Genomic DNA, 16,615 nt, shown 5'->3' on the forward strand with positions numbered 1-16,615 from the left:
CTTAAGACCATTTAATTCAACAACTATTATTTTGTAAGCCTTTTCCCTTGAAGCTCTGCCAGCAACATGTTGGCTTAGATGCTTTGCTGATCTATCCATGTGAAGAAAACGGCTGCATTTTGATGTAAGATACTGACACTCAGTATGGTGATTGTTTCTGACTGTTTGAAGATTGTGATCTTGACTGTATTTCCAGTGAGTTTCAAATGTCAGATTACTCGTTCAAGAGAACAGAAAATATTTTTAAAACATTTTTTCTACATTCATCAGCCTTAAGCATTGCTAAAGATTTGTTCAGGGTTTGAGGAAGCTGGACCACATGGCCTTTCTCATCTGGAGGTACGATAATACCTGCACCCTACCTCAGCTTGGAGCACCCTTCTGTAGCATGATTTCCTTCTGATTTTGGAAATACCCATCAGGACAGGAATAGGGACTCCTCTAAGTTCAGTATTTTCAAATGGCAGCTGAGGTGCACTTGGAGATGAGAGCTAGAAAGTTGCCACAAGCTTGGCCCACTTTGAGTCTGATTTCCTTCCTGAACCATTTTTAGGGCAGAGCAGCCTCACTAAACTCCTCATGGCTTACTTATGGCCTCAGTGAAATTAGAAGAGTTTCACAGGACTTTTTGCCATCTGAGAGCATTAATTACGTATCTCCAGCACTATTGACTTCAGTGGAATTATAGGCACTTACCATAAATGAAGTTATGCCCCCCTGTATCTAAATGCTGTAGTTGTGAGAATTCCTTCTGATCTCATTTGCATGTGTATTTTTTTTTCTTTTTTTCTTTTTTTTTCCCAAGAAACTGGGATTTTTGGAAAAATCTGTCCTTCTTTTTGAGTCAGTTGTTACAGAAAGCTAATGAAATTTAGGTTTTCCTCTTAGCACTGTGTTCAGAGACCCCAGGAAACAGTATACAACATTGCAATTGTTGGATGTCTCACAAAAGGGAAAATTATGTCAAGGATAACTTATCACAGTGCTAATGTGGTTAAGGTTGGATTCTGTTCAGAGAAGGAAGGCAAGGAGGCTGTTTTTGCTGAGGTAAAAGCAACTAAACAGCAGACATGAAAAATGGCCGAGGAAATGAGGAAAGACAAGAAATCTTTCAAAGAAAATTGGACTGAACAGAGTCTGCAGACTTCCAGAATGATCCAGATATGTCAACTCTTCAGAGTCTCCCCACATCATTGGGAGTTCCTTACCAGTCAGCATGGAGGACTGATTGCCTGGAGGGGACTCACCACAGATCCAGTGACAAAGCATTCACTGTAATATGTGATGAGAAAGAGTCAATTTCGTCCTGACATTTTTCTCCTCAATATCTATCTGGTGTGATTCACCATTACATATTCAGATAACTTCTTTCATTAGATATTCAGATAAGTTCTTTAGGATTTCTACAGAACAGTTCATGCTTCTTCCCCAGACGTAGACTAGGATTTTATTTTAGTGGATTGATGAGCACACAGTGATCAGGTAAACAGCAGTCTACATTGTAAAACCTTCTGGCAATATTTCTACAACAAGAAAAGAAAAAACAGCATCAAATAAATACTTCTAGAAAAGTAACTGAGCTCTCAGGATCAGCAGGTCTAAAGTAGGCCACCTCAGTATTACCTTCTTTTTAGAGTCATGATCATCTGCTTTACTACTGGATTGTGATAACTACATTTAATTATCTTTAATCTAGAATAAAATACTAGTATCCCTGCTTTTTTCACTGTCTGGTGAGGGAGATACAGAGGAACCTGTTCTGGAATTTATTTTGACAGTTGATCATTCAATAAAATTGTCATAAAATGTGTCTCAAGTGCTGAAATGGCAAGATTCTTCTCCATTTCAACCTCGGACCTCTTCTCGAAAGAGGAGACTGACAATGCACAGCATTGGCAGAGCACCCATAGGCACCTCCCCAAACCTAAACACAGCTGCTTGGTCTAATTTTAGATCTACTAACCCTTTGACAGCTGAGGAACTATCAACACTTGGTAAAATAGTGCTCAGGGCATCATCATGGTACCTAAATAGTCCCTGGTAAAAGTCCCTGTGTCTGTCTCTCTGGCCGAGAAGGCATAGCATAAATGTTCAAATGGATGGACTTACATGGCCAGATCCCGAGCCAGTGTGGATCTGCGCCACTCCAGGGACAGCATGAAAGATTGTAGATTCAGTTCACTGAGCTGGAGCATGAAAAGGGGAAGGTTTGCAAGGGCCAGTTTTGCATGTAGGGCAAGGCAAATGTAGGTGCTCTGAAGCAATATACAAAACAGTTCTCCTTCCCCATCCCTGTGCACCCGCACACCACACCAGCTGTACAGCAAGCCCATGAGCTGTGTCCTTCCATTGCTACCACAGATCCAAGGACACCTCTTTGCTTCTAAGCAGTAGCTTTCTTCTGCAGGGTAGCAACTGCCATCTTCATCTGGCATAGGTCTGACCAATACCCTCTGTACACGTTCAGGTTTCAAAAAGTTTTCTCTTGCTTGGACAGGCTTAAAATTCCCCCTCTGACTGGTGTTCACATCACTTGTACATAACTGACCCCATAAGTGTGTACCCACACTTTGATCACTGTATTTCTGCATTTAAGCCCTGTGCTTTGGCTAGGGATCCACACAGTAACACCCAGCTTTGTAGCACAGTAAGGATAAATTCCAGTGATGACCGTATGGCTTCATGTAAGACTCTAACCATCTGAAAGTAGTTTCTTCAGTCTCCTTGTTGAATCTTGTCTTAGCCACTCCTCCAAAATGCTGTTATTTGCAGGTGCACACTCTGCATGAGCTATAAGGGGCCTGTGATTGCAAAACTCTTGTTTTCACCTTCTCCCACTCTACCACGTGCAACTTCCATCAGCTAGAGTTTTGTTGCATCAGTTGAGGGCAGGTTAACACTCATGAATTTTACAAAAACATGCCTTGTGGAAGGATTAGAGAAGGGGGATACCTTGCAAATACTAAATTATCAAATGTCTTTGGCTTTGCTTCCCCTGGACGGCTGCTGCTGTGTTGGGAAGAGCGCAAGCTGCAATGTTTATAGGGTTTCTGGTGAATGCAGCCTTTGACAGTGCCAGACTCAGCACATAAGCATGAGTTTCCGCACAAATATACCCATGTGAGCCAGGAATATTTTCATATAAGGCAGTGTTTTTACCTCACTGTTGTGTATAGTTACTTGAGGTTACTTGGCTTTTTAAAAATTTCTTGCTAAATGCCCTTTTGCTACTTCCTCATCCTTTAATGCCCACATAAAAAAGTCTGATGGAAGCAGAAGACACAAAGTTCTTGAGGATGAGAAGCTCTGTTCTTGCTGTAATTTGTCGGCAAACCTTTCTCTCCAGTTTGAAAATCTTCCCAGCTTACTTCTCAAAACAGAAAAGTGTCAAGAAATTCTGTTACCAGCAAGCCTCTAGCAGTTCCCTTAGCTTCTCTATCACGCGGCCAGCAAAAGACAAGGAGCAGTCCCTGTAGAGGAAGCATGGGTTACGCTATGTGTGGAACTTGAGAAATAGGTTTAGCATGTCTTTTCTTGATAATGCTCTTTCTCTCTTAACTTCATTTCACTGGTAATTCAGACAAACACCAAGCAGCCAGGTAGTTAGGTAGTTGTAACCAGTTCTTTGAAAAAACAGCTTGAAGCCAGTACAAAATGTACCAGCAAGTAGCATGATAAAGACCATGAATATGGACTAGATCAGAGCCTTGGACTGGTTACAGATCGTTTCCTGCTGAAACACCAGTTCACTTTCAAAAGCAGCTAGCTTCAAGTGTGTGAGTAGATTTCAGGATCACTACTTGAATCTGCCTTCAATCTCTCCATCTTTGCTGGTACGTTAGAGGATTCCCATAGGTAACCAACTGGTGATTACTGTGAGTCTGCACCGCGGAGCAAGAGTTGCTTCTTTGTGAACCTAGAGAGGAAATATTTGTCGGTTATTTTGTTTGCTTGCTTGCATTCCTTTCAGCTCCAGAGTACTGGATCGATCTGCTTGCTGTGCTGCTGCAGCCAAGCCACACAGACAGACGGGCATGTGCGTGGGTGCTGGCACGGGCAGGCTGGGAGCCTCCCACCATGCAGCCCTGAGAGGAAAATGGCCGCAGCAGGCATGAGGTGGGTGGAGCGCCTCACGCTGGTTGTCCTGAAGGAGATAGCTTATCTGAGGGCGCCTGTCTTTCTGGAATAATATATGTTTGATTGAAAGCCAAAATTAGAGTAGGGGAGAAATAGGCTGCCAGCAGCAGATTGGCACTTGGTGTCAAAGGAGGGGCAGCTCTGACCCCGCCAGGGCAAGCTTCTTATCCGCTGTGCCCAGTCTGCCATGCCTACAGGTGTGCCCCAGCAGTTCATGCTGTTACACTTCTTTCTGTTATTTTTCTTTCTCTTTAAAAATCCAGCTGAGAGCTTCTCATTAAAAAAGCCATCATTTTTATCTGTCTCCCCCTCGCAGCCTGTGGTAAAGAACGCGGCGCTCTCAAGCAAAGCGATAAGGTTCCTGCAATACCGTATTGCTGGGCTTCCTCACCGGCCTTGGGCGTTCGCCTCCCTGTCTTAGTGGTCTCATGTCTCATGACACCACAAATGCTCGATCCTTTTTTAATGGACACCCTGCAACATGAGACATGCAACATGGGCTGCATGCAGCCTGTTTTATTTACTGATTAGTTTCTTCTTGTACATAGCAATTACGTCGCATCGTAGGCTCTAACCTTTTAGGCTTTTCTGAGCTGGTTTCTCATGTGCAGGTACCACAAATGCCTGATAAAACTGGGCGGTGCAGTGCCCTATGTACAAAGGATTGGGCAAAACAGTCATTTCTAACAGCACCTGGATATATCCCCTTTTCCTGAAGTTGAATATCTAGTTACTTATGATCAGTCCCAGCTATGCTGTGTCTTCTGAATTTCACTGAAGAAGGGCTGAGACCATTACATAGCTCATTGTGATTGCTCTGCTCAGGCCTTTCGTTGTCATTTTATACAGCTACATGATTCTTCGTGTCACTTCAGAGGCTCATCAGGGAAAGATACTATTAATGGAAACACAATTTAAGTTAAAGAATCTGTCTTTTTGGTTGTCAAGCCTAGCTAGTAAGAACGGAATCCTTAAATATTCTGAGGACAAACAACCTGCTTGTGTGTCTTGTATTTCTGAGAATGGCATCCTCCACCTGCAGAGCCTTTTGGTTGTGAGAACGGAACTGATGCCACAGAAAATGACCATGATGTGAAAAGAAAAGGGGAAGGTTTGGATTTCAGGTCATAGCTACATACTAGCGTTTGGTGCTCCGAAACAAAGCAGAGTAGCTGTTATGCTTTATAGTAGAAATAACAGGTGGAATTGCTTGCAATATTCTTTTATATCTATATTTTGCATTTATGTAAACAGGAAGAGATCCTGGTTGCTTTGCTGACACATTGGTGTGTTGGGGTGGTTTATTTCGGTTTAATAGGCTTTTTTAAACTTGTTATACCTTTTTAGCAACATTTTTTATAATTTGCTAGCAAGGATGGTGTTAAAAGGTTTTCTCCTTCTCACCATAACATTGCTAATCCACTGTTCAAATTAACCGAATATTGTTGCAGCTTCACCTTTCTACTGCTTGAATAGCTGTGGTGCCTTCATGCAAAACTCTTGCTGGACTTTAAAGCTACCGTGAAGCATCAACTAACATCAACAAAATACTTCTGACTTGTCTTGGAATAAAAAATGAGCCATCCAAACAAAAAATTACATGCACCTAAATTATTTGAAACAACTTGAAGAGGCATTTTCTCTGCTATTGGCTGCAAAGTATGTGAAGGACGTTGTATGGACTAATGTCATAACCAAAAATTAGATTATCATGGTTATTTTTAAAGAAAGGCTAAAGGACGACTTCTTCAAGGCATTTATATGCCACAGGATGCAGTTAAGTACTTAGCTGGGATAAAAGTACTAAAGATACTTAAATCCCATTAAAATAAAAGGGAGTTCAGTACCTTTATTTTTCAGATGCCCCAGAAACTTCAGTATGATCTATTTTATTTTTATTTTTTTGTTACTCCCTGAATTCCTTTGATAGCCAGGTATTATGATTTTTTTTTCTTTAAAAATCCCAGCTGAGAAGAATATAAACTGGGATGTAAATGACCCCTTTAAAGGGGGATTTTGGCCCAGGTGCTTAAAACTCGTCTCACAAAACTTTGCAAGTCTTTTACATCTGGGAGGGAGTCTTGTAACTACAAGAGAAGGTAAAATGTCAGTCAGCTGGAAACAAATCTTTAGTCCTTCACATGCCTTATTACAGTATAGTATAACTATAGTTGCCTGCTACTCTGTCCTTTAAAAGCTGCCCTCCAAACCTTCCTGTTTCTTGGGAAGTCAATTTGGTTTCTCCTTTCTCCTTGATACCAGACTCTTTCACACATTGCAAAATGCCCCCCTTCCCTCTTGACATTGCTCAGCTCTTTCCAGGGAAGCGCGACTCAGGCTCCTTGCCCTCTTCCATGCCCACCCGAGTGTCTCAGCCTGAGTCCTCTGCAGAGCCCATTAAACTGCCCTTCCCCAGAAAAAGGTGCCTGGAACTGGAAAGGGAGATTAATCATATTGTCACTCCTCTTCCCCTTGATATGTCTTTTTTTTTTTTAGTTCCATTTCCAAGGACTTCTGCATAAACCACCTTTAATCACACAATGCAGGACATTCTTTGTAACATAAAGTTCAAATGTTCTTCAGAAAGTCCCACATGAAGCTCCCAAGAGACACCAGAGAGTGCAAGAGACCCACCCAATGCCCAGCTTTTGGGTTACTTTTCCACAATATGGATGGGTAAAAAGGCAGGTGAGGGCAGACCTGTCAGTTCAGTGACACTGCAGTGATACTCTACGTTCGTTGCACAAAAACAGTGTTCATATTAAACTCTCCTGAATTGCACCAAGTGTATACCAAGAGAATAAAACACAGAGCCTTCTAAGGTAATCTCCAACAAAATTAATGTAGATTAATTGATAAGTAATACCTTAATGGTGTTAGCAGAGCCAATGAGAAATTATATTACCATGATTTATTGTAGAGCTAATTAATGTCTGCATGTATGTGTAGATAGTCATGAATGTGCCAGAAATGATTTCTGCAAAGACTATATTGAGTAACTGTTTGAGAAACCTGTACAAATGCTGAACGTGCATCTGAAAATATCTGATTCCCAGTTATTTGTCACATTATCAGTGCCCCGGAAATGATTCTGCCCATGATAACAAGGGAGAGACAGAACCTCTCTCACAAAAGAAATAATTTTTGTTTTGGTTTGGTTTGGTTTGGTTTGTTCTCAGTCTAAGTCTCCAGACAAAGCTGTGCAGCCTGTTTTCCCATTTCTCAGTCAGGCTTGACAAAAATCCTGAGTGTTTCTGCTGGAGTGCTTTCTCTCTCCCATTCCATCTCCTGCATTGGTGGAGCTTTTGTCAATAATTCTCCTTTGAAGAAACAAGTTTGTAAAATGTGCTGCCAAAACAAGTGCAACTGTAGGGACATCCTGCATGCCAGGTCTAGTCTACACAGATTACTGTGCTGCACAGTGTAGCTGTGCTGCTCCTGGGGCACTGCTGCAAGAGAGCTTCAGCAAGGTTTTATTGGATCAATATCTCTCTGTCACTGTCAAGTAATGACCTGTATCAGTGTGCTCTGGGGCATGTTAATTTGCACTTGGCACTCATAATATGCACTGTATAGTGTATATGTGCAGCTACTTTTCTGTAGATACAATGAGAGGAAAAGCCTCAGAAATACAAACAAACAAATATACCACTACCTAATAATACATATATAATCCAACTCCCTCTTCTTCCATTACATAAGAACATCAGGCAAACAAAAACAAAAACAATACAATTTAACTTTTTACAACTGTGGTAACTAGAAAGAAGCACGTATAAGAAAGAGATCTCTGGCATACAAAGAGGGTGTGATGGGAAAAAAAAAAATCCTGAGAGGAAGCTCACATTGTAGGGGCCTGTGGTTCCTTTGGGGACCAGGAGAAGACTGGGTTAGTTGCTCTGCTCCTGTGTTGACCCTTTCCAGACACTTCAGCCAAAATTCCTCTTAACGTAAGCAGAAGTTAACCTGTGAGCAAGGGGAATGCCCAGGAAAAGTTATGCTTTTAGAAAACATGATAAAACTTGTTGGATACTTTGGAAAATGTGGCATTTTTACAAACCAGAGTTGTTGTAGGCAGGTCAGAATTCCCCTGCTTGCTGCCCTAATGCTGCTCCTGCTTTGTCCTGAACTACCTGTGTTACTTCTGTGCTGATAGCTCTGTCTTTCTCCTAGGTATTTCTCGTATAGCAATAATGCCATCTTCTTTTACATTTACTGCTAGCAGTACCACAAACCAGCATCCTGTTTGCCTTCTTTGTTGCAGCTGCATATGGGGCAGAAGGCTTTAGGGACTTTCATGCAATAATTCCCAAATCTTTTTCCCGTAAGTATACTGCAAATTCAGCTTACTACAGAGAGCATTTCCATCAAGTTCCTACTTTTATGATATTTTGTGTGTCATTTCACTTCTCAGTAATGTACATTTGTCTGCATATGCTATCAAAGGGCTTAAGGAGTATGATTTTTTTGATTTGTTCATATATGTTCTGTTTTAACTTAACATAAAGCCTACTTCAAAAGTCACCTTCTCCAAATTCCTGGCAGGCAAGGCATCTGTAATTATATTTACACACAAATTATTATGTACATGTTTGCATACTAATTATGAATCTTAAAAGAATTGGTGTATGATTTATGGAAAATCTGTCATATCCTTAAGGTGAATAGTTCTATTGCTTCTGCTCACTACAGTGAAAACATCATTATGGGGTAGTATTCTATTAATTTGGTGGAATACTACAGACCGCTTCTGATTAGCCACTTATGCTGTCATTGTACAACATTGTTTTGTCAATGATTTTTTATTTTATTATGTACCTCTAAATTATTGCCCTTTTTAGAACATAAGTTTTAAAGGACATCCTTCTATTTAGGATATGCACATTCTATCTGGCATATGATTTCTACTCAAAATGCAGTATTTGAAAAAAAAAATAAAAAATAAAAAATAAATTCAAATGCCTACAATGGCAGACATTATAAAAGGTGTCCAGTCAAGCAGTGCTCAGAAATGTGCACACTTTTATTCCCAGCATGTTTCCTGGTAAGACTTTGATTCAGGTACTATTGTCAGTCACTTCCATGCAATCCAACTGGAAGACCTGGGCGGCTGCAGGGTGTAACAGAGGACAGTTTGGCAAACATTACATTTTCCAATAAATCTCAAGATCTTTCAACCTTTGATGTAATTAGTGCCCATATCTTAGTTATGTCATTGCTACAGCAACACTTATGAATAAAGCTACCATGTAACTACTGCTGTACAAAAGACAAAGACCTGGTTCTTTATGGGGTGAAATAGACCCCTTATGTACTCAGCTAGCCACTACAGCAAATGCTTTCCTTTTTGGAGGTTCAGTGAAGGATGTTTTTTTTTTCACTAAAAGGAAAGTAAGATTTGGGGCAATGAACTGCTCTTTTGGAGCTTAACGAAGAACTGTTTTTCCACTGAAATCATCAGATCAAAAAACAAGGAATTAACTGTAAAGATGGTTTATTTTACACAAGAGATAACACAGTCCTGCAGCAAGAAGAGGAACAAATAACACCATTAACTGATCTAAATCTTGGCCCTTTTCTGTAAGATTTAGGTTTGAGTCTTGACTATGTTTATATCAGATAAAGTTTACCAACCTATGTGCTATCACATGTAGTCAGGCTATGCCAAATTTACACTTGCCTTTTTCTTCTAGTTGTAACCAATTGTCATTTATGGAATTCTAATACAAAGGAGTTGTCCAATAAAGTCAAAACAGTTCTCCCACCCATCTTTGTTGATTTGGCTGGTTTTTCAGAGCAACTGATGGCTGTAGCTGATTCTCTCCTTTTACTTTGTGACACTAATCTTGCTATCCTAAAACACAATTATTACTCCTATAATTTCCTGTAATGCCAATCCTTGCCATTAAAGTCCTTTCATAGTTTTTGCACTCTAATTTCTTTATCAGTATTTGTACTCTTTCCTCAGTGTGAACATTGTCCTTGCTTACCCTATAAAAACATACAAACCAAGTATTTGAATTTAGCACAGCCCTCAGGACCTTCCTGCCAAATGGATTATGTTGCATTTTCAATTCATTTTCATCCATTGTCTTTGATATGTTACATATTTTCACAATTGTTTGGGACAATTCCATGAGATGTGGATTCGTTATAAATTTAATTCCAATTAGCCTGAATTGTCAAAATGAATATTACAAATGCAGAAATCTCAAAGTGACCTAGGAACAGACTTGTAATGTTATTTGGGTTCCCAGCTCCCCGGATGTCTTGTATTTGTCTTACTGATGATACTCATTGTTCATTGCTCCATGTGTTGCAAATTCATCGCATGGCACATAGAAATGTAGTCATGTTTGTAGCTGTTGTTATTCAGGTATATTGTACATTCTGTGTAGAAGTTATCTCCTTTGATGTGACTGTTTCTTGGCCACTATATTTGTTCTGTAACAAAACTGAGTGGCATCCTCTATTGTTTTTTTCAGCCGGTAATATTAAAATAGAGACTCAGAGTGATGAAGAGAATGGGCGTGCCTGTGAAATGAATGGGGAAGAATGTGCGGAGGATTTACGAATGCTTGATACCTCGGGAGAGAAAATGAATGGCTCACACAATGGCCCAGGCAGCAAGGCTATGTCAGGAGTTGGAGGCATTCGACTTCCTAACGGAAAGCTAAAATGTGATATCTGTGGGATAATTTGCATCGGTCCCAATGTGCTCATGGTTCACAAACGAAGCCACACTGGTAAGGCCTGGCATAGTTTTTCCTTTAGTTGTCAAGAATTGGCCACATATTAGGAACTAAGACTTTTTCTTTGAGTATCATGCACATGTTTCCTCTTGTAAGATAATGCAGCATCGGTGGGCATTTGGAAATTGGTTATTTTGTTATTGTATTCTGGACAGCACAGAGACCGAGATTTCTTCTTGATGGAAGTCCATCTATTGGGTTAGAATTGGAAAACAATAACAACAAAACAAACAAACAAACAAACAAACAAAACCACTAACCAAGATTTGTCAGCAGAACAGAAAATGGGCATAATTTCATTTATTCAATTTTACAGTTGTACAGTATGCTGATACCAAAATTGATGTCTTAAGGACAGTTTCTTTGGTTTGAAGCTACATGAAAAAAAATCAAGATTTTTTTTTTTTTAATGAAATAATTCTTGTTTAATTTCTAAGAATTGCTGACAAATATTGTGAACAACTCTGAAATTGACACAGTTCTGATGTTTCCAATAATGCAACAAAGTTCATTACGGATAGGTGATTATGAAAGTGATTGGCAAAATGAATAAGTAGAATAAAGTTTTAAGTGAACTACACTGGCAGTCTTAGGGAAAAAGGAGTTAATTTTCTGTCAAACTTTTCATGAAGTAAAAGCAAGTATTGTCACTGGTCAGATCTGGACTAAAAGGTCTCCATTGGGACACTAAAATAGACATGTAAAGAGGTTGTGCTCTGCAGTGATAGCTTTCCATTATCAAAGTGCTGTGAATCTTGCTTAAATTTTCCAATTCTAAATAGTCTCAAAGAGTGCAAAAAATGAAGAGGCTGAAACAAATGAAGACGAAAAGACCAGGGTGAGTCTCAGCTTACCTGATATAAGCTATATAAAAACAAGGCTTCCAATTTAAACTGTAAGGTCTTCTGTAGACAAAGGAGAAGAGCTGAACTGTACTTTTGTGCTGCTCAAGTTACTTTGAAAACAAATAATTATTTATTCAGCAGTTTTGCATGCTTAGATTCCACTGAAATAGTTGAGCAAACAGCTATTTTCTTCCTCCATATCTCCCCTAAACATGCTTAAATGATTTCGCCAGAATTGCTAAGGAATGAGATTAGCAAAGAGCCTTCAGAGGTTGGTGGAGAGGATTCTTGAGGAACCCTGAAGCCCCCCAGTGATGATGTCTGCAATTTTACCTATGACTGCTCAAGATGTCAAAGTGTGCCGTCCCTGGGTTAACATGGATTAGCCATGTTCAGAAGCAATTCACAGGTAGCAGTGCTGTGTTTGCCTGCTTCACAGTACTCTGCAGTTCAGTGTGATGAATCCTTCAGCCAGGGAAGAGCAGATACATATCTTTATTGGAAAAGCCACAATTTGTTCCTAGAAGGGAGGCTGCAATGCACTTCCTAGATATAACAGAATGCTATCATAGCATTGAATTTTAGCAGGATCCTTCAAAAGCTGATAAATTGTGTATGGAAAACGACTTGGACCTGAGGCCTTTACAAGAGGCCCATGGGTTTAAGGAAGTTTAGTAGCACTTGAAATAAAATGCTGTAACTTAAAATGCATTCAGAGGCAGGCTTTGTGCTTGATTAAGGAGGCTGCTGCTTTATTAACTGTAAGTTGAGGAGGAACAGAAGGAGCTACTGTTCGATTCAGTGCAGTTAAAATACTAAGTCAATTAATAACTTGATAAAAAGATGACAAAATGAGAAAGAGAAACAGAGAAATAGTAGACATGTTTATGTGCAGACACGTGCACGTGGAAATGGGAGTGAGAACAAAGCAACCAAACTACAGCTGTGCCTGTTCCAGTATTTAAAAAAAAAAAAAAAAAAAAAAAAGAGAGAGAGAGAGAGAGAGAAGAAAGTGGCTTAACCATGTGAATTTGTCCATAATTCATCTTGTAGAGATGAATTGTTTGCATGGCCCAGTCCTTCACGGTGGGTTATGGCCATGGTGAGCACCTCTGAAAATCGCAGGGTGGTGGCAGCAGAGCAGCCACAGCCGTGGCTAACACATCGCCTGCTGCAGCTGAGAAGGAGCTATTTTGGGTTCCCAAAGATCAGAAACGGTGTTTACACCAAGGCTGAATGGCTTCCGTGGGGACACGCCTGGCTTTTGTGGGGCTGTGGGCAGAGTAGCGTTCATTTCCAGCACGCCAGTTAGCATCCGGGCAGCCATGCCACACCAGCCGTGCCTTGGCGGGGGGAACTCTGCCACGACTCCCCCTCTGCCAGCCTCTCCAAAGGCTCCATCCTTGCATCCTAGGGAAGACTTCAGCTTCCACAGAACTGTGCCAGGCAGAGCAGTCGGTTCCAAACACCCCCAGGCACTGCTTCGCAAGCCCTGTCAGCCTGTAGGTGCAGGGCCTACATGATTTCTTGGCCCCTTGTGGTGCCCATCCCATGACAACAGAGTCCTCTATTTAGTCAGGGAACACAGCTAAAGCCTCATGAGCTGTATGTGGCTCAACAGAACCTCCTCCTGTTATCAGTAATAAAACTGAAGGCTATCAAGTCAAATCCCTGTATCTTTCCATGGAAATAAAGCCTTCGCTTTCTCTCCTGTCTCGCCCCCAAGCCCAATTGCAAGCAGACCTTGTAGGGGAGCTGTGCACTTTCAGGGACTGGAGGTACCAGGGGCTCAGAGCTGGTAGTCAAAAGGGATGTCACGGGGAGATAGCAGTGACTGCTTTTCCTCTCAGTTGTGCTGTGAAAATTAAAGTAGAAATGGGGTATACAATTACAGACATTTAACTGACTATGCTGACGCCCGTTTCAATACATGCCTGATGAGGGAATAAGCCTCGCAAATGAATTACTTTGCTGCTAATTCATGTAAAACCTGCATATGCAGTGAGGTTTCCTTAAATAAATATTTGATAGGTGAACAAAACTCTAGCACACTGAACTGCCAAAATAAAATGACTGCCTGACCTGATAAAAGCCATAATTACTTTTAATGAATACACCTGCCAAGTGCAGATATGCAGAGGAGCACCTGATATGTCTAGCCCCTTCTGCCTGCAAGCAGCTGTAAAACCCTGACTGCTTCCCAGGACTTCACCTGTTGCTTCCAGCTGTGGAGTGAATCCAGCTCACAGGTGTCCAACTCCAGTCACTCCCTTTCCCTGAGGTTTTTAGTGAGTTTATTTTCTCCAGCCTGCCACTGCTTTCTTGCTCGGGGTTTATGAAAAGGGAGAGAGAAACCTCCTCCTGCCCCCTGAAAACAAGAGCTCAGGGAATCACATCAGGCTTCCCTTTCTTAGTGTGCACATATGGGTGTGCATGTGTGCAGATATGTACATATATGTGTGTGCATATATCTGTATGTATTCCCTCTTTATGCACACACTCCTTTAGCTTAAGTCTAAGTTAGTTCAGTTACATCTCGATTGGATCTGAATGTCTCAAATTTGTTTAGAAAGTGAGTGCTTGCTGAAGAAACAGTGTTTCTGAGCATGTGAAGGAGAAGAGCTATGAGCAGCTGAGTGTTAGGTTACTTTGTCATTACATTGCTTAATAACTGAGAAATATTTCAATTAAGATGATAAATATTCTTCCCAGAATAAGTAATCCAGGGCCTGGGTCCCACTAAGACTTGCAGTGCACCATGGTGTTGGTTGATTCAATTCAGGGCCCCACTCCAGTTTTGTTCTGGGGCCCCTGTTCCTCCATAGCTGCATGTTGTGAAGTGAAATCCACACAAGGCAGACAAGTGCTGTTCAGTAGGGACAAGAAAATAACACACAAAGCAGGCAGAAGATGCATTATGCGTTTTTACCTTTCATTCTCTCTCTTCCCCATTGCCAGGGGATGCTGCCACAGCCAGCGACCTTCTGTCAGGGACCAGCTCCCTCCTAACATGGCTGGGAGCTGTGCTGGGTGTATGGGATGACAGAAACCACACAAAATGCAGGAGATCCCCACTCCAGTAACTGTAGCACGAACAACCAAGGGCTGGCAAACCTACATGTTGTACCAGGTTCTTTAATGCTGATGTAGTTTGACGTGTACAGCCGTGCAAGCCTGGGATCCCTTGCGTGTCATCCCATTGTAGGTTTTGTAGAAATACTTGCTATGCATCAGCCACGCTGGAAATGCTCCATCCATCTGTCCTTTCCACCAATGCAAGGTTTCACCCTGTAATTATGAGAGTTGTAGGCTGGAGCTACATTTCGTTCTTACTTTACACATATCTCCCAGAGTACTTTTACAATCTTCATTTTCCCCTCTAAGTAAAAATAACAGAGATGAATGCTAGGAAAAACTGTCTAGTAAAAATTAGCCATTCCTTCTGAATCTGTGTTCCTCATTGCAAACTGGCTTCATTACTGTTTCAGTCCATTTCTGAAAAATACTTGCCACACTGAGTACTGTCACGGAGACGAGGAGGTAGAGCCAGTACACTCGTACCCATTTTCTTTTTCCCCTAAGAACTGCTGTGCATGGCTTATTAAGTATATTGCAAAATCCTGCAAGCTTAATGCTTGCATTTCTGTAGGCCCCCAGTTGTACCAGCTGCAGATGTAGATGAGATGAATACAGTTACTAGACGGTCAGAAAAAGTGGGTTCATTTGGCTGGTCAGGGAGTAGGCTGACCTGCTTGGAGTTATTTGACCAGTGAAAATATCTTGCCATAATGTAGGTTTATTTCACTGTTAACTAAATGCTACAGTTTCTAGTCTTGATTGCAGAGCTTGCAGATTTTTGTGTTGGGACTGTGCTGCTATCTAATTGCTTTGAAGCTTTTCTACAGTGTTACCCAAAAGTAAAAAATGATCATGCTGCACATAAATGCACATGTGTGGACATACAAGTTGCTCCTAGATGTCCAAAGTAGTAAATGATGATTAAGTGACAGAGAAGAAATAAATTATTTAACTTGTATTTATTTTTTACATGTTTTAACATCAGCGCTGGAACTATATATTCAGTTTTATTGCTATATAAAGAAAATCAAAGCTAAGAGCAGGTCATCTCTGAGCTGCTTCTAATATTGTGAATGCATTACAATTACTAAAGCAGATTACATCGGTGCCTAAGAAAAACAGAATTCAGCAAATGAGTTTCAAAGGCTGGTTTGACTTAGTCAAGGGCTACGTCTTATAAGTGGGTATGCAGGAGCAGTTCATGTTTATGAAGTGCTCTCATATAGATTTTCCTCTATTCCTATCTGGTACAACTGGAAACATAAGAGATTTTATTTTCTGCTGACTTTGGCCTCATGCAACTTAAATTAAAAAATAAATAGCTAAGTGAATAAATGACCATTTGTAAACAGCATTAACGAGTAAACAACAGCCATACTAATTTTTGCAAAGGCTGCCTGATTTGCTTGCTTGATAGCAGGTACCCATTTAGAATAAGCAAGGCTGTGTCACTTCAGGTTTTGCCCTGTGTCTTTCCAAAGCATGAACCAGGAGAACCCATTTATACAACTCCTCTGCTAATACCTTGCTGAGAGAAGAGTTGGGACTCCTGTATGGAAGTACAGGGCTCTCTTTGCACTGTCTTAACTTATGTGATTTTACTCTCTCTTTCTCTCTCTTTCTCTGTCTCTTTCCTGATTTGGCTGCTTAGGGACAGACAGGTAATGGAGAAGAAATTGAAAGGGAAAATACAGGGAAAATGTAAATGAAAAGAAGTTATTATAACTGTTATAATGAAGTGCCTTTCATTTAAATATAAGAATGTAACGCTGAAATGAACTTGTGATCCTGAAATGCATTTTT

At 40.8% G+C, this 16,615-nt stretch overlaps 1 protein-coding gene across 1 annotated transcript in view; it reads left to right on the forward strand.

Annotated features, from left to right (window-relative positions):
• The window catches only part of IKZF1 (IKAROS family zinc finger 1), a 69,386-nt gene that overhangs the window by 39,483 nt on the left and 13,288 nt on the right, over window positions 1–16,615 (forward strand). Inside the window, exon 4 of the mRNA XM_032182038.1 lies at window positions 10,623–10,883. Coding sequence (XP_032037929.1) covers window positions 10,623–10,883 — 261 coding nt within the window. The remainder of the gene's footprint in view (window positions 1–10,622; window positions 10,884–16,615) is intronic.

The sequence above is a fragment of the Aythya fuligula genome, chromosome 2 (assembly GCF_009819795.1).
Source record: "Aythya fuligula isolate bAytFul2 chromosome 2, bAytFul2.pri, whole genome shotgun sequence".
NCBI lineage: Eukaryota > Metazoa > Chordata > Aves > Anseriformes > Anatidae > Aythya > Aythya fuligula.